Here is a 26,520-nt window from a genome sequence, read left to right as displayed (position 1 = left end):
TCAAATGCGGAGTGACGAACACACTTATAATTGCAAATTTTGAAGAAATTCTTGGGTTGAACACACAATCTCGATTTATGAGAATCTACCACCACTACATATCGTCGGATATGTGTCTTCCTTGTTATACTCCAGACCGTGCTCACTTCACCAATCGCAGTTCCTCAATTGAATATGATCTGTCCATGAAACAAGTGATTAACGGGATTCCAGATCAACTTCGAACTATTATTATCCCGCGTATTTTTACTGAAAAGTACCAACACGTCAATTGCGTAAACAGATATTTTACAGACGGGTCTCGTCTCAGTGGATCCACTGGCTTCGGTGTCTTCAATGAAAACTCTAGCGCCTTCCGCAAACTCCAGGAACCTTGTTCCGTTTTTGTTGCTGAGCTGGCAGCAATCAACTTCGCATTGGGGATGATTTCCAACATGCCCGCAGACCATTACTTCATCTTCTCGGATAGTCTCAGTTCGATTGAGGCTATTCGGTCGATGAAACCAAGTAGACACTCATCTTATTTCCTAAGGGAGCAGATTAGTGTACTGGTCGAAAGATCATATATGATTACCTTTGTATGGGTCCCCTCACATTGCTCAATCCCAGGCAAAGGTGGGCGCGCAGGAAGGCGAATTGTATGACAGGCAAATTTCACACGATGAATTTTACCATTTAGTGCGTCAGAGTACCTTTTCGAGTTGGCAAACCGATTGGGACACTGGAAATCTTGGACGGTGGTTACATTCAATTATTCCTAATGTTTCTTCGAGAGCGTGGTTTAAAGGCTTGGGCTTAAGTCGTGACTTCATTCGCGTGATGAGTAGACTTATGTCCAACCACTACTCGCTAGATGCTCATCTCAATAGAATAAACCTCGTAGACAGCAACATCTGTCGGTGTGGAAACGGTTACGATGACATCGATCACGCAGTTTGGCAATGTACGGATAATGACGCCGCCAGAGAGCGACTTTTGAATACCCTTGAGGCCCAAGGAAGACAACCCTATGTTCCTATCAGAGACGTGTTGGGAACTCGCGATATCTGCTATATGCAGTCGGTTTATGTGTTTCTTCAAATGTCTAGTATAAGAATTTAATTCCTTTGTCTTTTGTCTCTCTTTAATAGTTTTTGTTTGTCTTGTCCCCCCGTCTCGATGAGTCTCATCGTCGCCCACTGGTCACCATAGCCGGTCGAACTCCAGACGAAACTAGAACCGCACTACCATTCATACTGGCGACAACGCTCTGATGAGACAACGAAACCTTACCCCCAAACTCCTCCCCTGATCCTATCCTTCGACAATGTACCTCTCTAACCTCGAGTAAGCCGCGAGTATTCGGCCCAACTCCTACTAGACATAGAATTAAGTGAATTTTGTTACAAACAAAGAACAATGAACTATCGGCTCCGTAAAGCTAACGCGATTGAGCCTCCCAAATAAACGAACTAGTAAAAAAAAAAAAAAAAAGAAATACATTGACGGAATATACAACAACAAACAACTACATTAGTAACCGGTCACTACGATTAAAAAATCCAAATCTTAAAATACTTAAAAATACTTAAGAATACTTATCAGATACTTGGAAATACCTAATTGATACTAGAGCTATAGTTTAGAGTGGGATGCCCCTAGCCTAAAAATGTGGATAATAGGGAAAATGTAAATGGAAACCTCGTAGACCAGATAGACTGTTACTGTCTCTGACAAAGTTGTTCAGGCGATCATAGCCTTGTCGCTGGTGGATAGTAGTTCAGGATTTTCTCACTACGTAGCGCTAGTATACATGTGAAATTCTTGCATGTGATATATCTCGAAATTCTGACCAGATTGAAAGTTACTGTCTTTCACAAAGTTTTTCAGGAGGTCAAAGCCTATTGCTTGGTGCTCAATAGTTAAGAATTTGATCACTACGCGACGCTAGTATACACGTGAAATTCTCATATAAAATATCTCGAGTTCCCGACCAGATAGAAAGGTACTGTCTTCGGCATAGTTGTTCAGGAGGTCAAGGCCTTTTCGTAGGTGGACAGTAGTTCAGAGTTTTCTCACTTCGCGGTGCTACCATAGAGGTAACTCTAAGACTAGAAGTCCCAAAATAACGTGCTCAACTTTTTGGCTCACTTCTGGTACTCTCTTCGGTCCCAAGCTAATCGATTCACCCCTCGAAACATAGGAAAATCCACTAACCCCTCATTTTATCTGTCAAACTTTCATAGCGAATCAAAACAAACATTGTGTAGCAGTAGAATTTCGACTAGAATGGGATACGTTAATCGTTTGCTTGGGACCAATAGGCTAGTCAAGTAGTGAGCCAATTTAAAATCGTTAGTTTCGTATTGATTGTTGGTGCTACTATACATGTGAAATTATCGCATATACAATATCTCTAGATCCTGACCAGATAGAAAGTAAATGAATTCGGCAAAGTTTTTCAGGAAGTCAAGATCTTTTTGTTAGGTGACAATAGTTCAGAATTTTCTCAATATGCGGCGCTAGTATATACGTGCCTTTCTCGCATATTCAGCTCGAAATCTTGATCAGCTAGCAAGTCGCTGTCTTCGGCAAAGTTGTTTAGGTGGTCAAGACTGTTTAGGTGGTCAAGACTGTTTAGCTGGTAGACAGTAGTTAAGAATTTTCTCACCACGTGGCAAGTTTTTCGCTGAGATCCAACAAAATAAAATAATGAGCTGCTCAGTGGTGCCCATCTCGGCAAAAAATCACAGTGTGTAGGTTCGTCCAAAGTCATAAAGAAAAGACTTAATAATATGAAATTATCATATCTTTCATTATACCGCTATTCCTACGCTGCTAGGAGTGTGACGTCGAATTTATGGTTACATACACCTTATGCAAAATCTAAACGAGAGGGATCTATTCAGTTCGTCTAAAATGTATAATGTAATGTAAAATGTATATAATATATACACACGCTTTGCTTTTGCTTTACTCAGTTGTCTGGAGAAATTTCCAAAAGCGTAGTTCACTCAGCGCTGAGTACCCGAACAAAGGATTATACCAAATTGAAAACAAGTTCTGATACCTGGTTATCAAGATTTGATAACTGAAAATGTGGTTGAATAAGCAGCCAACATAACAAAAATTATAACAAAAAATTACTCCGTGGATATCACAAAAATAACTGATTTAGTTATCATTGAAAACATCCTGATAACACATCCTGTGATCCATGCAAATATTTTCAACAAATTTTAAATTATTTTATCGATTTGGTATTAAAGCCTTACGCAGATAACTGAGACATGCTTGGCAGTGTGTTTTTTTTCTTACCATGCGAATAATATTTGAAGTTTTAAAGTAACCTTCCAACATTTCGAATTATTTTCATGATAACAACAAACTGAAGACAAAACTAGTCGATGTTGATAACTAAATTAGTTATGCGATTACAACTGCAACCAAAAAGACGTCTGGAAGAACAAGACTTGTTTTCAAGATGATATCAGGTTGGTATTTTACTTTGCTCGGGTAACCTACACTCCCGAACATAAGCTTATATACACCCCCAAAATACGTGCAAATGTGTTTTGTTTCAAGCTCTCTCATTTAACGACCAATTATTGATCTTCTTAGGTTACTTGAATTATATACATGGTATAGCATAAGGGTTCTACTAATACTTTTGGGTGAACCTTAAGCATACAACATTTGAAAATTTTATTGAGCAATTTGCCTTTTCGTATTTCCATTCAAAATCTTTCAAATGTTCTAAAAAGATCGAAAATTAGACGTAAAGTGACAAAGTTATGAACATAACCCATTTGCATGTTTTTGGGGGTGTCGGGAGTGTACGGTTTTATAAATTTCTCCATTCAACTGAGCAAAAGTGCCTCACTCTCTGAGTTAGTCTCGTTGTCCATGCACACGTAAATACGGGAATTTTTTTATGTTCTAGACCCCTCGATAAGACATTTTGAAATTAGTCTATAATGAAAGGGAGACTCCAAACATTCATTTGGTGGAAGTTTCAGCGATATTGATGTTTTAAGATAATGTTTTCCATCTGAGATACGTGTTACCACTAATTTAACAGAGGTATATAAGTGGAATGACTCACCCCAATTAATGTATCCACAAATCTACATGAAAATCTTCACAAGTAAAAGAAATCCAGAATATATTTGTCTTATCCCACTTATGGAACGGTTCGACTGGGAATTGATGTGTGTTGTGAATGGCTGTTCAGTCTCGACAAAATCAAAATACTGCTATTTACTTTTTATCCTGACAGGACAAAAATTAAATAGCAGTATTTTGATTTTGTCGAGACTGAACAGCCATTCACAACACTTATCCCACTTAGGCTGATGAAAATTGTATTTTTATTTTATGATATTTGATATGCGAGAATTGTTCGCCAAGTTTTGAGAAATTTCTGAACTACTTTTCATTAGCCAAAAGATCTTTATCTCCTTGACAGCTTTACCAAAAACAGTAAATTTATAGCTGTTCAGGATCAGCGAAGATTTCACATATATCCTAGCGCCGCGTAGTGAGAAAATTCTGTACTGTCAACCAACGAACAAGTTTTGATCTCCAGGACAACTTTGCCGATGACAGTTTAGCAGGTCTCGAAATATATCTAATGCGAGAATTGCACGTGTATACAATGATCTGAAAATATTGAATTTCTGTCCACCAGGCCTTGGCCTCCTGAACAACCTTGCCCCTGACAGTAACATTCTATTTGGTCTTATATGTGAAAATTTCACGTGTATACTAGCGCCGCTTAGGAAATTCTCAACTATTGTACACCAATCAATAGGCTTTGACCTCCTGAACAACTTTGTCGAAGACAGTAACTTTCTATCTGGTCAGGATCTCGAAACAAACCACATGCGAGAATTTCTCGTGTATACTAGCGCTACGTAGTGACACAATTTTGAACTACTTTTCACTAGCGAAAAAGTTATGACCTCTTGAACAACTTTGTCGACGACAGTTACTTTCTATCTGATCAGAATCTTGAGATATTGTACATGCGAGAATTTCGCGTGTATACTAACGCCACGTAGTGTGAAAATTCTGAACTATTGTACACCAAGCAATAGACCTCATGAACAACTTTTTCGAAAACAGTAATTTTCTACCTATTCAGGATCTCGAGCTATAGCAAACGCGAGAACTGTACACGTTTACTAGCGCTACGTGGAGAGAAAATTCTGAACTACTGTCCACCAGCCAAAAAGTCTTAACCCTCTGAACAAGTTTGCCGAAGACAGTAACTTTCTATCTGCTCAGGATCTCGAGCTAGTGTATTTGCGAAAATTGCACGTATATACTAGCGCCACGTAGTAAGAATTTCCTGAACTACTCTCCACCATCAAAAAGGTTATGATCTCTAGAACATCTTTGCCGAAGGCAGTAACTTTATATCTGATCAGGATCTCGAGATTGTCCATGTTGTAACTAATTAAGTCAAATCCCACGTAGTACGGACACCGTTTACGCGGTTTCCATTCACATTTTCTCTATTATCTGCATTTTTGGGGGTTAACTGTGATAAAAGTTAAGCTTCTTTAACAAGTTTTTTAAGGAATACCCGTTGGTTTCATATAGATTGGTAGCTCGACTGCAAAATGGCAATGGAAAACTCACACTGTTGTACAAAGTACAACGCGCGAGTACTCGTGTTACAAAAGTTGGCGCGAGTAACGGAGGGTTAATAGTGAAATCTCGTGCAACACGAGAAAAGGGCCTATCATTGTTGATAGATTCTCTTCATCGATTTTCTCTTTCGCGAATAGCCCGACTGCAAATGAATGTCCCATTGAGTGTGTTATTTCAGGTGCAAGCTAACATCATCTTCTGTCGAACTGTGCTGCGAGCTTAGCGAGAAATTCGTTTATGTTGCCGTGGTAAACCAAAAAGGAAGTCGATGAAGAGAATGGATCAACGAGGATAGGCTCTTTTAAAATGTTACGCGTTCATTTAATGGAGGTTATTTTTACAACATTTCCGTAGCAGATCCGAAAAGTGGGAAAAGTATGTATTTCAACTATGAAGGTAAGTGCAACCATAAAGTTAATATGGTGTTTCGTGTTAATTTCCAATCCACGATATAAATAAGTTGTCTATGGAAATAATTTGTCTGTGAAAATATCAATTATAAGTTATCATATAAAATTTCAGTTGAAATCGACCGGAAAGTATTGAAGGGAAACGAAATTGATAAATCAAACGTTGTGTCCAGAGAAGTTTTAGACTGTTACGGCATTGATGATGCATCAATACCACAAGTGGCAGCTGAAGTCAACAATTTTGTGAAAAGCAAGACGTTCATTCTAAAACTTGAAAGGACAAATGTTTCAATGGAATTTGAGATCACTTTTGAACAAGCTTTCATCCTATTCAAGATTCACCAGCCGGATTTTGCCAGATTTTTGTCTGTGAGGGCACAAAATATGTCAATTTTTATACTAAATCAGACAATAACTCAGCCTACGTAATCGATATCATTTGAACGTCTTTAACAAAGTTGGGTATTTTTATAAAATTCAATTATTTATAGAACATTATAGTCTTCTAAAACCTATAGTTTTGGAAATATGTGATAAAAACTGAAAAAAAAACTAAATTTTGTGGTACAGTCATATAAAACGCTACATATCCCAAAAACTAAGACATATAGAGGATTGGTGTGCTGAGCAAAGATCTGTGTATTAAAGATATCTACAACTTTGCTCAAGACACCACATACCTATCTTGTACATGTAAAAAAGTTATATTTTGCAGCGCCGCCTGTGGTGGAGTTCAGAACTAAAACTTATCACAAGTATTTGCGCCTTATTTTATAAAAACACTCTTCTTAAGATATAAAGGTGAAAAAGTCGATATTGAAGGCGCAAATAAAAAAGTTCGTGATTTTGAGCATTCAAACATCTTTGGTCATCTTTTGTGTCAGTGTGCCGCAGATGTACCGGTTAAACGCTGTACAGACTGGAGAGTTATAACATGTTATAACGGTTGCCAAATAATTGCAACACAGAAACCACCATCAAGATAGCACTATAACATGTTATAACTATGTAGTCTGAACGTACTATTATAGTACGTTCAGACTACAGAGTTATAACATGTTATAGCGCTATCTTGATAGTGGTTTCTGTGTTGCAATTATTTGACAACCGTTATAACATGTTATAACCATAGAGGTAACTCTAATAGTACGTTCAGACTACAGAGTTATAACAACAATCAATATGAAACTAACGATTTAAATTGGCTCACTACTTGACTAACCTATTGGTCCCAAGCAAATCGCTATGAAAGTTTTACAGATAAAATGAGGGGTTAGTGGATTTTCCTATGTTTTGAGGGGTGAATCGATTAGCTTGGGACCGAAGATAGTACCAAAGCTGAGCCAAAAAGTTGAGCACGTTTCTTCGGGACCTACTAGTCTTAAACGCTGTCCAGACTGGAGAGTTATAACATGTTATAACGATTGTCAACTAATTGCAACACAGAAACCACCATCAAGATAGCGCTATAACATGTTATAACCATAGAGATAACTCTAAGACAAGTAGGTCCCGAAGAAACGTGCTCCACTTTTTGGCTCAGCTCTGGTACTATGTTCGGTCCCAAGCTAATCGATTCACCACTCGAAACATAGAAAAATCCACTAACCCCTCATTTTATCTGTCAAACTTTCATAGCGAATCAAAACAAATATAGTGTTGTACTGGAATTTCAACTAGAATGGGGTACGTTAGTCGATTTGTTACCTTTTCTCCAGTTACCCTACATATGTGTTAATGTCCTCAAAAGCAAGTAGCTGATTAACTAATTTCCACTTCTAAGTTCCAAATTTTGTCGTACTTTCATCATTTTTGTTGGTTCACTCAATCAAATGTCCAGATATTCTGTCACGTCTGTTAACGCAATTTTATTTCGCCTTTCATTCCATTTTCAGAACTCTTCCTTATCAACGCCTGGACCATTTTTCATCAGCTCGCGCGTAAAGTGTCAAACACAAAAACAGGCCAGACAGAACCCCGCTAGAAATAATGATCCCATCAGCCTCTGCTGAGCGAATCTACTCTAAGCCCGTTATATAACGAAACGAATTAATCCAACAAAGGCCACCGTCGTCGGTCGTCACCAACATCGTCTTTGTCGCCCACACCGCCACCACGTAGCAGAGGCTCATTAAATCTGTGCCTGCACGTTACGCACGGATTTGTGCACCGTGTATACACATAGTACAATCTAAATTGTCCTGCTTCGTCCTGCCCTGTGCCGCGCCATCGAATCCACGCCATGATCCCGGTCTCCGTCACTAAACAAACTGTGATAGGCACAGGCGTGCTTAATTCGATTTATGATGTTGTGAATTGAGTTTTGCCTCTCCATGACCATCATCAGCCTTTCCCTTCAAGTTTGTTTCATCACACGCACAACCCGGAACGTAAATACCGACATAAATTATAACGGTAACAGGAGCAGAACAAAAGTTATGTAAATATAAATCAACGAATTAACATTCAAGCCGTCATAACAGCATCCGGAGCGAGACGGCCGGGGATACCGGACAAATACAAACAACAATAGCATTTGGCCGCAAAGAAGCGAAGTGCAAACAAATCCCTTTCGTCGAACTGGTGCTTGCAAACACACCCAAAGTGGAAAGTTTTTCGCCCATTGAGGGCCATTTTCCGAATCCGAAGCCAGGTCGCTTGGCCAAAGTTGAACAGAGAAATAAAGAAACCAACGCCACGGGACGCGGGGCTACGGGGAGAGTATTTCACACCAAACTGCATAATGGATGGAAGGAACCGACGGCGACAGCTTGGCGGTCCATGCCATTGCCTCCGACCTCTGATCCGGATATGGGGAATAGTAACAGCAATTGGTAAGTAGTTTTAAACTAGTCACGTCTTGGTTCGGTAATAAATGAGCAGCTACTGGTAGACTGAATGGCGTTGAAAGTTTGTGCTGTGCTTATACTCGTTCATTAGGAAGAGAACTAATTAGGAAAAGAGAAATTACTTAGGAAGCACTCCAGGAAATTTTCGGGAAGCAAGCAATAGGTACATTGCGGTTCTGGTTTTGTGACAGCATATAAATGGTCTTGGGAAATTCATTTCCCCAACATTCGAAGGCACACCCATGTAACTAACAGGACTAATCCGGAGAACTCCAAAACAAAAGTCTACAGGAGTTCAAGGGTACAGAAAGTTTCGAGGTTAGGTTCAAAGAACTTCAGGGAATATCTTTTGTATAACTTTGCGGGCAAGTACATCCAACATCCAGAAAACGGCTAAAGCATTTAAGGTGATACAGTCCGGAAACCTTTGCTCTGATGTCATTTCACAATTTATTTCGTGAATTCATTTATTTGTTCAGGCTCAATCGAATAAACGTTACAAAGCCAAGTTATCATTTGCGTTATACATAACCAAAAAAAAGATGCCCCCGGTAAAATGTGTAACAGCAAATTGGCAATATTTGAAAAATCCTTGATCAGCAATTTATCAATTGATTTTAAATCTATTGATACTTAATAAATTTTAAAAATATAAAGTTTCAATTTGCGCCAACAGATTTGAAATTCGTCAATAAATGGCTGAGCTATGATTTTTCAAACATTGCAAGTTTGATGTTACATAATTTACAGGAGGTATCGTGTTCGGAGTGTTAATGTCTTAAATCCAGAGTTAAAGGAAATGGACTTCTCTAGGCATCGCTAAAAATTTCGAAACTTCTTGAAGAATTTCCACTTTTATCTTAAAATAGTGGAACTGTCCTAAACTTTTCGAAATTTTCCAGATATTCATGGAACTTTCTGCTCTTATGTGCCCTGAACTGTTCCAAATTTTACGTAACTTTCCTAAAGATCTCTGAACATTTTGAGCAACTTCTATTTAGTTCCTCCAATTTTCCTGAAGTTATTGGAACTGCCCCAACGACCCCTTCTAAGTGTCACGGGACGGCTGTACGTTTTTTGTTAGAATGGATAATCTATGGCTAATACGTTTGGTAACCGTTGCTGGCAATTTATCAAAGTTACATTTTTTCCAAGTGGGTGGGACCTGAGATTGAACTCACGACCTTTTGTTCGCTGCATGACCATTTATGAATAAAATTTAACTGTTAGTAACTTTCGGCGCATAACAGTTTATCACACTCTGAAATTATCACCGACTTCGGTGAGAGGTGGAAGCAGTACTATGACGAGCACCTCAACGGTGATGCAGCAGAAAACGAAGGTGGCACGGCTATAGACCTTGGAGCACGTGCAGAAGACGACAGACTACCGGCCCCTGATCTTCAAGAAGTTGAGGAGGAGATCGGTCGGCTAAAGAACAACAAAGCAACTGGTGTAGATCAACTATCAAGTGAGCTATTAAAATACGGTGGTGAAGCACTGCACTGGGTAATTGCCAAGATTTGGGAGGAGGAGATATTAGGAGAGTGGATGGAAGGTGTCGTATGCCTAATCTACAAAAAGGGCGACAAATTGGATTGCTGCAACTACCGCGCGATCACCTGCTGAGCGCCGCCTACAAGGTACTCTCCCAAATTCTATGCCGCCGCCTGTCAAGAGAGTTCGTGGGGCGATACTAGGCGGGATTCATTGGTACCCGCGCTACCACGGACCAAAATTCGGCAGGTTCTGCAGAATGCCGCGAATACAACGTGCCCACACATCATTTGTTCATCGATTTCAAATCCGCATACGACACAATCGATCGAGATCAGCTATGGCAGATTATGCACGAGTACGGACTTCCGGATAAACTGACGCGGTTGATCAAGGCGACGTTTAATTTTTTAAAGCTACTTTAAAACGAAATCTGCACTATTATTAGAAAATTTGATTATTTGGATAGGGTTGTACGTATTTTAAAATTATTGTTGAGCAAGCTTTAAATTGAAGGTCAAAAGTTTACGGATTTTTTTTTAAGATTTCGGTAAAAAATATCGAACACAACATTAAATTCTGTGTGTATTTATTTAATGAGCGCAGACTTTTATTTTTAAGGGGCTGTCACGATTTTTTGTTATTTTCATCGTACAGACTTTTCGATTAATGCAGTGTTTTGGTGACGTTGAGGAGTCCGCTTTCAGAAGCGTCCGAGAACGGTTGTGTGTTTTTGCTCCGCTGCGTGCTTTTTTTTTAGAGCTCGGGCTATCTTTGTGCTGCCGTGTAGTTTTTCGGTGCTCGCATTTGAATAGTTTTATGTCCCGGACGCGATAATTCTATTTAGAATGATTTGTGCTGATGTTTTTCCCCTGTTGCTTTGGTGCCTGGTGTGCTCTCGCTCCCTTTGTTGACAGTGTGACTCGACCGCGCTGATCTATTATTAGGTTTTTGCGGTGTGCATTGCTTTTGTGCACAGAGTGACATGAAGAAGAAAAGTGATATTTAGTTATTGTGTGTTTGGATTCGCTGGAGGAGGAATTGTTTAAAAATGACTAGAGAAAATTAAGCATCGAGAATGCGCTCCCGGATGTATTGATTTGGTGAGTACGTTCCAGTTGAAGATTGTTCTCTCTAAATATCCCTTTTTTGAATACGTTTCATCAATCAAACATTATTATATGTTGGGTTTGGGGGGGGGGGGGGGCAGCCTAAGGGTTTCAATGGATTTGTAGACTGGACAAGTGTTCGTGGATTTGCCAGTCCCTTGTCACGTGTTGATAGACGTACATCTTGTCGTTTGTCTTCCAAAGGTCTTCAATGAAGTTGATTCACCCAGCTGCAACAAACCATCAGGCAGAACTTTACAACCAGTGAAGTATCTGCAGTCATATGTAATCCTTGCACTGATGGTGGGTTCTATTCACATCACATGTTCCCCTATTAAAAAGTGAATTTGTGTCGCATATATTATAATCTCATCTGATTCTGGATTTTACAGTCAGCTTCACAGGTGTCAACCTCCTGCCCAGGAATAAGGAAAACTTCGTTAAAGTCTCTTATTGTGTTTCCCTTCCGACTGGGGGACTTGTAGACTTCGGGGCAAACTTTCTTTGACGGTGGTGGATTATTCCCTTCGTTCGCCTCCGTATCCGAAACTGGCTACATCTGTTCCAATTCTGCTTCAGCCTCCAAGCGAGTCTTGAACTCTCTTTTTTTCACTCAATTGATACGTTCCCACATTGGGTTTGGCATGGAGAACTCGTCTTGAGAGAGTTTCGCTACCGCGTTTTTTTTTCCGGCCAGTGTAGGATTCCAGCTTCTTTCCAACCAGAAAGAATTACGGTTAGGCATGTTTCGCATCTTTCAATTGTTTGTACCACTTTAAATGGCATTTTTTCCGCACTTGAACTTGGACGACACTAGCTGACTCCCTTCCGAAACATTTTGAACTGTCACTTTTCTCCAGGCAACTTTGTCATCATAAAACTGAACGGTACCAAGTCAAGTCAAAATGGATAATAAATAAACAATAAGGTATTCAAATTTACTTTCTAAATGCTATAATAAACCATTGTGCAGCGATGATCGAGACGTTTCCGTCGGATAAGATTATTTTGCGGCCGAGTGTCTAGGAAGCTATGGAAACCGAAATGGCTCTTGATTTTGTTTTATGCCCTTATAGTATAAACCACCATCGCACTTTGTGAGTTGCCCCAATAGAACCCTTGCTTTTGGTTTGAATCAGTACAAATTCGTTCTATTATATATAAAAAAAAAAAAGAAGTATACATATTCATTTTCTTCCGAACTAAATAAACCACCATCACACTTTGTGAGTGGCCCCAACAGTATCCTTGCCGTTGGTCTAAATCGGGTCAAATCGGTTCTAATAATTATTTTATATTCAATCAAGTAAACCACCATCACACTTTGTGAGTGGCCCCAACAGCATCCTTGCTGTTGGTTTAAATCGGTTCAAACCGCTTATAATTAATTATTTTGGTCATTGATAAAATAAAATAAACCATCATCACACTTTGTGAGGGGCCCCAACAGTATCCTTATTGTTGGTTTAAATCGGTATACACACATCTAATAATGATCTACATCTCTAGACAGCCGGCTGTTTAGAGCATAAATCGAAAACACTTATAAATAACTACACAAAACAAAAGATCGCATCACTTATTAAGGTGAATCCTGATCCAACGAACCTAACCCACTAACAAAACCTCCTTCCTGTGACTTTTGTGGGATGCAGAGGTAAACACGGTCCCAAAACAACAAAAGTCACACACTAACATTCCTTCCCTCTCCCACCTGATTGCAAGGACGTGGCCGGTGACGTTATTGATCTTTAAAGGTAGGAGTCACTGGAACATGTACACTGAGAATGGCAGGTTACTACCAAGCCCCATTCAGTTGATTCTTTGTACAATTTCACTGGTTCAGATCAATCACGGAGTGCAACTATCGATACGTGCAGTCAGACTAAGCTAAGCTAAGCTAATGCAGTGTTTTGGTGACGTTGATTCGATGGTTTTTTCGTTATGTGGAACATTGAGTAGCGTTTTTTTTTGTTTAGGAGAGGCAGAGTGTTGCCATTCCGTAGATGACGGTTGGAGGAGGGAGACGGGTTGAATGTAGAGTTTGATAGTTTAGAAGGGATTCAATGAGGGCTTATTTAGTCCGGCAACGAAGTTATAGAAACAGTGGGAGCTATACTATTGGGACGAGGGAATTTTTAAGATGAAAAAAGAAAAAAAGTAATGATCATGATGGTAATGGAATATTGATACAGTAATTGTTCGCTATCTGGGCTAAAAGCGTAGCCCAGTTAGCGAATTCTTCTTCTTCATTCCTTTAATTAACGTCAGTCTCTGTTCCGCAATCTAGTGCCAATCATCAACGGACATCGATTGCCATCCATTGACGACAATCGAATGTGCAGGAAGGCAGCTTCCACACCTGCGTAGGATATTGCACCCATTCAACACACATGGGCCGGGACCAACGGCTTTACTTCCCTTCCGAAGGAAGACGTGACCAGAGATTTTTATGCCTCAGAAAAATTCCACCGACCTCGGCTGGGATTGAACCCAGACCCATTGGGGTGTTAGAAAGCAGTCACGCTTACAAATACACCACCGGCGCCGGCTTAGTTAGCGAATTCCACTCGCTAACTGGGCTGGTTTGTCAAATGTCAAAAAACAGTGAGGGGAGCTTCAACGGATTGTTTGATCAACGTTAAAAACAATCATGTGCATTGAATTGATACAGTGTAAAGTTTCTTATTGTTATTTTCACAGAATTCAATCTCACTAGGTTAGAAAGGCTTAATGCTTTTGCTCATAAGTCTTGATTTCAGTGTGAAATGAAAATAATTTCAAATTTGTTTACATTATCGCTTAATCTTCCATTCGTATGCCCCTCACCAATTATGACAACTAAATGTCAAACTAAATGTGATGTCTATTTTGCCGGCGCCGGTGGTGTAGTGGTAAGCGTGACTGCTTTCTAACACACCGATGGGTCTGGGTTCAATCCCAGCCGAGGTCGGTGGGATTTTTCTGAGGCATAAAAATCTCTGGTCACGTCTTCCTTCGGAAGGGAAGTAAAGCCGTTGGTCCCGGCCCATGTGTGTTGATGAATGGGTGCGATATCCTACGCAAGTGTGGAAGCAGCCTTCCTGCACATTCGATTGCCGTCAATGGATGGCAATCGATGTCCGTCGGTGATTGGCACTAGATTGCGGAACAGAGACCGACGTTAAATAAAGGAAATAAGAAGAAGAAGAAGAAGAAGAAGATGTCTATTTTTGACGTATAACTACTTTTTAACTGGGCTACAGCCCAGTTAACGAAAGCCCAGGTAAAAAGCAGCCCAGTTAAAGATCGCCCAGTTAGCTAACAAGTACTGTATATGGATTCGGCATTGTGAGTGGAAGAGGTGTATAGAATTCAGAAACAGGAGTGGTGAAATTGGGCGGTCAGTATTACATTATATTTGGAGAAAAACAGGTTGAATCCATCCATTTTATAAAAGTTAAAATCTTTTCCATAAAATGCATTTTTAAACGCAACAATATACAATATGCAGGGCATCGTTTGATGGCTGTTGACGCTAGGATTTCCCAGGTACCCGGTTCAAGCTTCAGTTGGCTGCGGTGGCTTTTGTTTTCCTTCTACCTCAGAATAGATAGTGCAAATAATGGTGTCTACCTAAGTAGCAAAACCTCGATAAAACTTGTAATGTTACTTGGGTATATGATGCTTTGCTGTACCTGTTGTGGACATTAGAACATCCTTTTCATTAAACTTGCTGAGGGCACCTTCTTTTGCCCCATAAGTTATTCTTTTTAAAGTACAAAGGGGAAATGGATGTAATGTCAGCCTAAATCAAGGGGGACGACTCTACCTACGATGCAGGATTTTTTTTTGTTTTGGTGTTGTTAGCTGCGTGCACGCTGAATAAGAAAGAAGATTGATTACGATTCTGAAGATTTCTTGCAAAAAGATGCTGTGCGATGCAAGTGGATGTGAGAAATGAAACAAGATTTTCCGTAGATTAATTTGCTAGTGTGAGATTTTTCGAGCAACTAGAATTGATATTTAGATGTGTTGCCCCCCTCGGCCTAAATGCCCCTAATTTGGGCCCATACATAAATTTAACAATCGACTAAATTTTTAATAGCAACCAAAAATATCCATAATTACCGTCCCAATGACGCGTTCATCTTGATAAAATTGATAAATAGCCGATTTTTAGCGATGGGCCCAATCTTAGAGCCATTTCCCCTTTTTTCATAACATAAAGGGCACCATTACGGAGCATTAGATTTGATCAAATTATTCGTAGCTCTATTTGTCCAACTCTCCCAGTTGGACGAAGGTTAGAGGATAACACAAACACACAGTGTATGACTTTAATGACCACAGATTATTGTTCATAGCACATTTGAAGACAGATTTTTTTTTTCAAACGTTTGTTATACATCAATTCCACATTTAAGGGCGAAGATTGATTCTGGTTGAAGATAGAATATTTTCGATACAGTGCTGTAGCGATATTTAACTCATATGAGCGCATAGTAATCTAGAAAGGCGTCCAAAAATTCCCTTATGCATTTTGGTGCAGCCTAGATTAGAGGAGCGCAAGAAAATCGAAATGTCTGCGGTGCTAGTTAGTAAAGTAACCATGAGTAACCACCATGACAGGCCTGTGGTAATTACCATATAAACTTGAAAGCGCTAGTGAAATTTCAAATCCAATGCAAACAATCGAGCTAAAATTTCGCTACGGCCTTGACTTCAGGTGTTGAAATGATATATTTTCAAAAAACAGTGAAAATTAACTCCTCGCAAAACTGAGAAATCAATATGAAACAAAACTACATAGCCGTTTGGATTTCCCCCATGATCCAATATTTTATAACGATTTTCTATAGTGATGAAAATTTCTCACCGTACAAAACAGATCTTCTATGCTATCCTTTTCAGCATTGGACATTACACAGCATGAATGACACCAATCAATGTGGTAAAAACTGTATAACATGGCTTTGCTCGTGCTGGTGGTGACATTGAAGGATCTGACAACGTATACCCATCTATTTATGCGTTATCATTCACAATCGTCATCTCTCTGGTCCGTCAGGCAGAGGTCGAAACCATCATGCACACCACTCAGGACCATGCTGAAATCAATAGCACCTACCCGGAAAATTTATTCCATCGGAGAGCAGTGCTTCAATCAAAACAAAATAATAAAATTATCGTAAATAATACTGTATTATTCTGAAGAGTCTCATAAATCTCTTCACCCGGTATCAACGGATTCGATCTGGCCCATATGTGAGCAAGCAGCGTACGCACCGACAACAGTTCAACATACCCAAAAGCTCACAAAAGTACCCCTTGTCTGCCTCTATCGTAGTGGGAATATCTGCTGGTTCGATAAATCAGACACGGTTGGCCCCAGCCCCTCCCCCCCCCCCCCTTTGTTTCGAACTGAAATTATTTTGGGACTGCTGCTGTTCAACACAGGGAGGGAACTATTCCGGACGCAGTCTTTTGGCGATACCGAAAACAGGAACAACAGGAGGTTCGATAGTCTGGCATACTTTTCGACAAACGCAATGATTTATCACCTGAAGCCTGACGCCGGAAGTGTGTGTTTTCTGCTTCAGTCACGTTTGGCCGGGAGGTGTGAAATGCGTCTAGGTACGAGGATTCCCGAGGTGGAGAAAATAGCTTATGAATAACTAATTCTGTTCCTGATATCAAAATTTGGTGTTGATCAGCCTGGCATAGCCCGAGCAGGAACGAAGGTCTCGATATTTTAAGTTGGTATGGATTAGCCTGACATAAGAGTACCAAATTATGAAAATGCAATACCACGCAGGTATTCTTTTGGTATCCAAATATCATTTTTTGTTATTTTCAAAGTATTTTGCATGCAATGTTTTGGTATTATTCGTTGGTATTTTACATCTGCTGATCAACATACAATTTTGGTAAGAGAGTTAGTTTTGATCCGATAGCAGAATAAGCTATATTAATATGAAGGCTGTCCACGAAATTATTGCACCACACAAAAAATGTCGTCAAACAAAAGCCATTTATCAGAATCAAGAGAAATATTCAGAGGGTGATCTTTGATATATTAAGAAACTTTCTAACGTTTGGTTGGATCTCATTTATTTACCATAAACAATTACATGCTTTTTCTCTTAATACCTTCCATTAACTTTTGCACAATGGTATCTGTCACTTCTTTCTCAGCTTTTTTCCACTTTCTTTTCATTTGCACTTCATTATTGCGAAGACAACATATCAAGAAGACTGGCAACTTTACCTGAATCCGAGCGACAGACACAGTAGCGCCAACCGGTGGAAACTAACGAATTTAAATTGGCTCACTACTTGACTAGTCTATTGGTCTCAAGCAAATCGTTTAACGTACCCCATTCTAGTCAAAATTCTAGTACTACACTATGTTTGTTTTGATTCGCTATGAAAGTTTGACAGATAGAATGAGAGGTTAGTGGATTTTCCTATGTTTCGAGGGGTGAATCGATTAGCTTGGGACCGAAGATAGTAACAGAGCTGAGCCAAAAAGTTGAGCACGTTTCTTCAGGACCTACTAGTCTTAGAGTTACCTCTATGGTAGCGCCAGACCAGAAGGTCCCAAAGAAACGTGCTCAAATTGTTGGCTCAGCTCTGGTACTCTCTTCGGTCCCAAGCTAATCGAAGCACCCCTCGAAACCTAGGAAAATCCATAATCCCCTAATTTAACTCAGTAAAACTTTAGTAGCGAATCAAAACAAACATTGTTTAGTACTAGAATTTCGACAATAATGGGGTACGCTTATAGATGTACTTGTGACCAATAGGCTAGTCAAGTAGTGAGCCAATTTAAAATCGTTAGTTTCCACCGGTTGGTAGTATGCACTAGCCCGAGTCGGTTTCCGAGTTTGCGGTAGGAAAATGTTGAATTTTCACGGTGTGCGAGCAAAATCTTATGAAGGGTTTCTTTGCTGTTTCGGTTCCATTTTGGTAATTTTTCATATGCAGGATGAGTTATGGGCAAATGTCAGTGATGCAAAAATTACGTGGACACCCTTTATAGCATTTCCAACGAACTCTGAAAATCGTAAACTTCACGAATGAACTTCATAGAAGGGAAGATCCGAGATCTTCAGGAACTTTCGTGATGTTTGGTAATCTCCAAAAATAGAAGGAATTTCAGGGGGAGTTCAGTTCCACTCATAAGTTCAGAAGTTCACGGAAGCTTAAACATTTTTAGGACAGTTCAATTAAATTCAGGGCAGTACAACAAGCTTTATGAGAACTGTAAAGACTTTAAAGTAGTTTCAAGAATTTCAAGAAAGAACAGAGAACCTCAGAGCAGTTCCGTTAACATTAGAGAAATTACATAAATTTTAAAGAAGTATCGAGAACTTCAGCGAATTGTTAAAACTTTAGAAAAAGAATCATGATTGTTATGAAAATTGAAGAAACTTTAGGAAGTTCGAAAAAGATCGGTGAAGTTTAAAAATTGGATGAGCATCAAGCTAATTTCTCAAACTATAAATGATTTTCAAAGCAGTTTTATTTACAAGTCAAGAACAGTCTTTTCCATATTCAACGGAGATTGCTCATGAAAATTCACTTGGAATTCTCCTCAGCATTCGTTTTGCATTCTCCCGAAACTCTCATGGCATTATTCTATAAATTCATTTGAAAGTCTAAGAAATATCACCAATATATGCTTAGAATACTTCGCACAATTCCATTGCAATATTCCTCATTATTTCGTTGGAACTATCCTTCGAATTACATTTTCTTTGAATTTTCCTCGGAATTACCAAGAAATTCTACCTAAGCCCTTTGGTTAGGTTTTCAGAATTTTCATTGAAGTATTTTCAAATTACATTTTGAATCTCACTCCTTCCCAAGGGGCAAGACAGCTGTACTCAGACTGTCTCAGAGTAAATATATTTGCTGAGAGTAAATTCGAGCTGCTCATATTTACTCAAAAGTGAACAAAGTAGTTTCGTATTTTTCATCATAAGAAGTTCTGGAAACTACCACCGAATGAATTGATTAAAAATTAAGAGAACAATGAGCATTTGGCGTCAGATCATCAGTTGCGTCGAATTGTTTTCCATGAAACGGCCATATTAAGTTTTCATGTATTAAAAGATCCAAGTTAGATTGCTTTTGTCCAGACCTAGGCTTCTTTTGCTTTCTAGAGATTGATGATTTTCGAAGTTTTGGAGATGAGGTGGTGTGATTTCAAGAACAAGTAAGTAGGAATTTGACCTAATATTATGAGAATATTCTTTTAGCTCATGAAAATTAATACTGAACCTCTCAAAATCGGAGAAAGAGGCTTCTCGTTCTGAAGAGTTTTGAGTGTGTTGGTCAAGGGGTAAGTCACTCAGCACATTGTGCCGAAACTAGATTCGCCACAGCTTGGGCCATCCATCGGCACACATTCGACTAACCTTCGGCACAATCTCGATTTGATTGTTGTAAATAAAATGGAAGCCCTGCTGAACAACTGTCTCTGAAGTTGTTCACAACATTGCGTGCTGTTTGACTGTATATTCAGGAACATCCTCTAATTGTATATACCAGAGGAACCCAGACCAGCAGTTTACTTATCGGTTCACTTATAGATCTAAATACTAAATGTAGGTTCTAGAGTGGACTCAAGAGAAAGAGGCAGTTTATCAAACCCCATTAGTACCCTTAATTCAAATAATGCTGCAATTCACATAGTAAAACAAACTACAGTAGTCTATTCATCATCCGCTATAGTCGGTCTCCAACAATGTTCTCACCCGTTCCAAATCTGCTTTTCACATCACGAAAGGCTAGTTTTCTGTTCTGCCTTTGAGGGCATTATAAAGCCCTAAAAAACAGGACTTTTATCATCCTATGAACATAAAACACCAACATTTCGCTCACCCGCCACTTCCCGCGTCATGCTCAATCCGATTTATTCTTGCGATTTCAAACCAAAACATTCAAGGTTTCCGAAATACGGGGTTGCCGGGATGGGTATTTTACAAACAATCGCAGCTTGCTCTATGATCGGCACAATCGGCACACCTGCGGCACATTGACAAAAAAGATAACCCAAGATTGGTGTGCGGAGTTTTTTTTTTTTTTTTATTTGAGAGATTTTTAGCCATAGGCTAGTTCATCTCTTGGGGTGTGCGGAGTGACCTACATCTTGGTGTTGGTTTATTTCTTTTAAATTCCATTTTAATTGCTTATCTTTTGACAGATACGCGTATTTCGTCTACTACTGGCTGACTTCATAAGTGCCAAGTACTCAATGCCACTTGGCACTATGAAGTCTGCAAGTAGTAGACGAAATACGCGTATCTGTCAAAAGATAAGCAATTATAACGGAATTTAAAGGAAAAAAAAAAAAAAAAAAAAAAAAAAAAAAAAAAAAAAAAACCAACCAACCCACTCAAAGCTCTTCATAAAGGGATTCCGTTAAGAGGTTCGACAAATTTAAAGGATTAGATTATTCTCGTTATGTTGAATTAGTTTCAACATAAGGAAACTCGCAGTGGCGTCGCGTAACCTCACTTTTTACCTGTGCACCAACTTTCAAAAACAGATTTAATGCCATATTCATACTCGAATCGGTTGAAATATACACTTAATCTTCTAGTTAACTCGATATCTATCCATTGCAAGCAATATTTTGATAATTGATTATGTTTTGAGAGTTGGTGTACAGGTAGATTGAGGTTAAGGCGACGCCAAACTCGACATTAATAATAATTATTTATAATTGAGGTGTACACTGACCAGCAAAATTATATTTATGAATCTCTGATAATAGAAGAAACTTCCGTTGTTTCCCCTGATACTCTTGGAAAAAGACAGTTGAATATTGTGATCAGGGGATGAATTTTCATCGTCTGGTGTTGTTGTGATTTAGCACAAATGGAACATTGACGAATGCGGTATTTTATGTAGCAGTTCATTCCAGTTCACAATAGATTAGTTTTGGCCTACTTCATAGTTGATTCTATCCCGACACTTACATGAGTCAATGAGCGATCGTCTAAGGGATGCAGGAATCCCTTCATCTCTTTTTTTTTGACGTGTGACTACGTCTTTGATTTCTATATGGGGGTACACTTTGTGAAAACCGAAAATGGAACATGTAACAAATTAAGAAAGATTTTGAACGTTGATAACTCAGCTGCCCCTGGTCCAATTTCAATAATTTTATCACCAATCGATCAGAAATATGGCTACGCATCGATAACAATGCTTTCGAATGTTGATTTTCAACAAGAAACTATTGAAAACTGGTAAATGTCCAGCATTATCCAAAACCAATTACATTGCATGTATATGCAGCTTCCCCAGCACAGTTGTCAGAGAGTAGTAAGTAGACGAAACAAGTCGAAGTGGCATTCGTCTCCGATCCTCGGGTGCGTGCGAATAGGGAGGATGGAATTGCGTAATATTTTGCACACTCATCGCCATATTCAGAACCATACGCAAATTCTTGGAGATAACTACCATCCGTCGTCTGGCTCGCCGTGTCGGTGTCTGACGTATCTCCGGTCTGATTTACGAGGTGTGCTGAAGGTGTTCCTGAAAAATGAGATCCGGGATGCTGTCACCTACACTAAACACGCCAAGCGTAAGCGGCCATGGATGTCATCTACGTTTTGAAGTGACAGAGACGCACTCTGTTTGGTTTCGGAGGTTAAATCATCACCAACTTTGGCAAAAAACGGCTCTTTTCAGGGCCATCAAGCTTATTACAGTAAAGAGTAGGAATAGAATTCATCTGCCTGTTTCCATATTCAGAACCAACGACCACACAAATTGTTCATGTAATCAAACTGGAAGCAGGGGTACAAATTATTTTGATCAACCTTGACCAACTTTGAATCGTCACGACCGGATATTTTCGATGGAAGAAGCAACAATCTAGCATCTAATTCGACGAAGACGGCAGGAAACATTTGTGAAGCCGAGTTATTTCGAAAGAGAGTGTCGATGAAGAGAATCGATCAATGTAGATGGGACCTATTGAAAAGTGACGCCAGCTTTGTTTTCCATACTGAGCTCCAATGCTACCGACGCCAGGGAGGCAGCTCCCACACCTAAACCCTACATATCGACCCATCAACTCATGAACAGGGGACCAATGGCTTTACTTCCCCAAGGAAGGTGGGATTAGATATGTTATGCCTCAGAACATGCCGGTGCGACTGAGATTGAACCCAGGCCGACTTCCTCCGCAAGCATAGCATCGACGTGGGTCTTCTAACCGAAACCCACCTAAAGTTCGGTGACAGCTTCTGGTTGCCTGACCACAACATTATCCGGCTTGATCGCACCAGCTCCAGGGGGGGTGGTGTAGCGGTCATCGTCAGAAAGGGAATCAAGTTTTGCACTCTGCCCCACATCCGTACTTCTATCATCGAGGCCATTAGTGTGGAGGTGGAATCACCAACTGGAAACGTCCGGTTCATCGCTGTTTACTGCCCACGCCAGTGTACCGCAAGCAACGGATTAGGAATCCAATTCAAGAAGGACCTGACCGCCATCACCCGTACTAGCTCCCGATTCATCGTTGGGGGCGACCTGAACGCCCGCCATGAAGCTTGGCGGAACTACCAGAGGAATCGAAACGGATGTCTATTGTTTGACCACGCACAACATGGACTGTACACAGTGCAATTTCCGGACGAGCCAACTTTCATCTCTCCAGCGGGAAATCCCTCCACGCTAGACTTTTTCCTGTCAAACATCGGACTATCCAAGCCGGAGGCGCACAACGATCTCAGCTCCGACCACCAACCGGTGGTGACTGAAGTCGGTGTCAACGTGGTTCCTGCTAGAGGCTGCCTGCGTAAAGACTACCACCATGTCAACTGGGTGCAGTACGGTCGAATGGTGGACAGCAACATCGATGAAAATCCACTACTCGACACCGTAGATGACATCGACCGGGCGTTGGAAGGACTCCAACAGGCCATATCCGAGGCTGACGAGACATGCGTTCGACAAGTTCCTGTGAGGGGTAAGTTTGTTGCTATTGATTCCCACACCCAATTATTGATTCGATTGAGAAATGTTCGTAGACGCCAGTTTCAGAGGACTGGAGATCTGGGCAAAAAACGTGAAATGGCCGATCTGAATAGGCAGATTGCTTCCAGAATGGACTCACTCCGAAATGAAAGTTTGGGGCGTGTTGTCCAGAATCTGGATGACCGCTCCAGACCATTCTGGAAGGTAGCCAAGGTCCTGAAAAATCATCCCAAACCCGTTCCACCTCTCAAAGTCGAAAATGATGACGATCGGCTTTTAATTACCCCACAGGAGAAAGCAAATGCGATCGGCAAGCATGTCGCTTCATCGCATTTGCTTGGCTCGACTATCCAAAGTCCGCTCGATGATCAGGTTGCGCAATGCGTTCAAAACCTAGATACCTCCCCTTGTGTCGTGCCTCCGGCGGATATGATTACAGTACAACAAATTTGCTCAGCGCTGAAATGCACCAAGAACATGAAGGCTCCCGGGTTTGACGGTATATTCAACTTGATCTTGAAGAGACTCAGCATGAAAGTGCAGTCTCTTCTAACCGCTATCTTCAACAGATGTTTGGAACTGCACTACTTTCCAAGCATCTGGAAAGTAGCAAAAATCATACCGATCCCCAAACCCGGTAAGGATCCAACATTGTCTTCAAGCTACAGACCCATCAGCCTCCTTTCAGCGCTGAGCAAATTGTTCGAGAAACTCATTCTCAATCGTTTGCTCAAGTTTGTCGAGGAAAGCAACATTCTCCTTCCGGAACAGTTTGGATTCAGAAAGGGGCACTCCACCAATCATCAGCTAGTACGGGTGATGAATAACATCCGAAGTAACAAAGCTGTATCCAAGTCCACAGCCATGGCCTTGTTAGACGTTGAAAAGGCGTTTGACAATGTTTGGCATGATGGACTTGTGTACAAGCTTTGTAACTTCAACTTTCCTTTACATCTTATTAAAATCACCCGTAACTACCTCCAGCAAAGGTCGTTTAAGGTATCGTTGAATGGTTGTCTCTCAGACACGTTTTCGATCCCAGCAGGAGTCCCGCAAGGTAGTCTGCTGGGCCCCTTGCTTTACAGCATTTACACTTCCGACATTCCTCCCCTCGGTGACGGTTGCGTGTTTTTCCTGTTCGCAGATGATACCGCAATAGCCGTCAAAGGAAGGATGCCTCGCGAAATAACGAACAAACTTCAACGATGCCTTAACGCCTTTGCTGATTATGCCACCACGTGGAAAATTAAAATCAATCCCTCCAAAACACAAGCGATCATGTTCCTCCATCGGCAATCGCCCAAACTGAAACCGGCTCCATCTTGTACTGTAATCATGGATGGTACAAGGGTTGAGTGGTCTACCGAAGTTACCTATCTCGGGATGTTGTTCGATGAAAAGCTCCTCTTCCGTTCGCATGTAGAGAAAACTGTAGTCAAGTGTTCTACCTTGGTTAGGTGCCTGTTTCCGCTGATTTGCCGCAGATCCCGCCTCTCAAGGGTGAACAAACTGGCCGTCTACAAACAAATCATAGCACCTACGATCCTCTACGCAGCTCCGGTGTGGGAATCATGTGCACAGACTCACAGGAACAAAATCCAGGTCGCTCAGAATAGAGTGCTGAGGATAGTTCTTGATCGTCCTTTCGACACTAGAATAACAAATTTACATGAAGAGGCAGGCATTGCCAAAATAGATTCCAAAATTAACGAAATTAAGACTAAATTTGCACAAAAATGTAATTTATCAGAACATGCTTTGATAAGCAATTTGTATATAGTAGGTTAGGTGTACATAGTAGTTGTAGGTTAGTTGTAGTTGTAAATAGTAGTTATAAGTAGTCTCCTTTTTCAAATTTTCAAACAAACCAATCCCACCAAGGTGGTCATTCTCTAAAACAGGCCTGATAGGACTAGGAACTGTAATTAATAATAATTGAAATTTCACAGGAACTAAAGTTGAAAAGACGCATCTGTGTCACTTGATAAGTTATACATGTAAACAACACAAATTCAAGAAATATAGATCATTTAAGTCTTCAGTAATGGCATTAGCTCATTTTGGCTTCGGACGGCGTGGTGAACAGCAATAGCAGCAGTAGGAAGGTGGTGGCTAGTCCACTCATTCACACCTAACAAGCAACAATTGACTGGTCGTGGCAAAGGAGGAAAAGGTCTGGTAACCCGAGCAAAGTCGGTTAACAAAATGAAAGCAAATCGATATTAAAGTGTGCAGTTCCTATCATAATGAAAACTCATTTTGATTTCAAATGTTGCGACATAAGTCTGATATCATATTGTGCTTTCATTATGCAGTCAAGACGTTTTAAATGAAAGCAACTTAAGTTGAAGTTCTGCTGTTTACGTCTTGTTTAAAATTTAATTGAAATTCATCTGTCGTTGAACTAATGATTATCGTTTATCTGATTTGTTTAACACATTTTAGGTCATTCGTGACTTGCCCGCGGTGAGATTGGAGCCTAAGTCTTTCAGCTTGAGAAACATGAATGGTAACCATTTACTCTAGGACCGTATTCAGTTAAACATTATGAATGCAAAATCAGTAATCAAATTGATTTCATTGAAAGCAGGATTAGTTTTCCGTTTGCTTCAACAGTGTAAAATTTTGCTCTCATTTTTGCTGTGTTAACCGTTAAGTCAACCAAAATGAGATCAACTGGAGTATTCAAAATAAGTTACATCATAACAGCAAATTTTGATTTCAATTTGATCTTCAGCTTTGCTCGGGAAATGAGGCGCCAAGCGTCATCGCAAAGTTCTTAGAGATAACCGCCATCGGTCGTCTGGCTCGCCGTGGTGGTGTCAAACGTATCTCCGGTCTGATCTACGAGGTGTGCTGAAGGTGTTCCTGGAAAATGAGGTCCGTGATGCTGTCACCTACACTAAACACGCCAAGCGTAAGTGGCCATGGATGTCCTCTTCAATAAAATGGCCCCTTTCAGGGCCATCAAGCTTACATCAGTAAAGAGTTGGAATAGAATTTATCTGTGCTTGTTTGTCCATATTCAGAACCACA

At 40.2% G+C, this 26,520-nt stretch overlaps 1 protein-coding gene across 3 annotated transcripts in view; it reads left to right on the top strand.

The window, feature by feature from the left end:
- The window catches only part of LOC135708469 (uncharacterized), a 120,816-nt gene that overhangs the window by 54,292 nt on the left and 40,004 nt on the right, over positions 1-26,520 (top strand). For all 3 annotated transcript variants that reach the window (XM_065230591.1, XM_065230588.1, XM_065230590.1), the window contains exon 2: positions 7,943-8,881. In XM_065230591.1, coding sequence (XP_065086663.1) covers positions 8,791-8,881 — 91 coding nt within the window. In that variant the 5' untranslated portion in view covers positions 7,943-8,790. The remainder of the gene's footprint in view (positions 1-7,942; positions 8,882-26,520) is intronic.

The sequence above is a fragment of the Ochlerotatus camptorhynchus genome, unplaced genomic scaffold (genome assembly GCF_037179485.1).
Source record: "Ochlerotatus camptorhynchus isolate MF236.1 unplaced genomic scaffold, CSIRO-AGI_Acam_v1.1 ptg000330l, whole genome shotgun sequence".
NCBI lineage: Eukaryota > Metazoa > Arthropoda > Insecta > Diptera > Culicidae > Ochlerotatus > Ochlerotatus camptorhynchus.
Note: the sequence above shows the minus strand (reverse complement) of the source record. Positions and strands in the feature narration are given on the sequence as shown.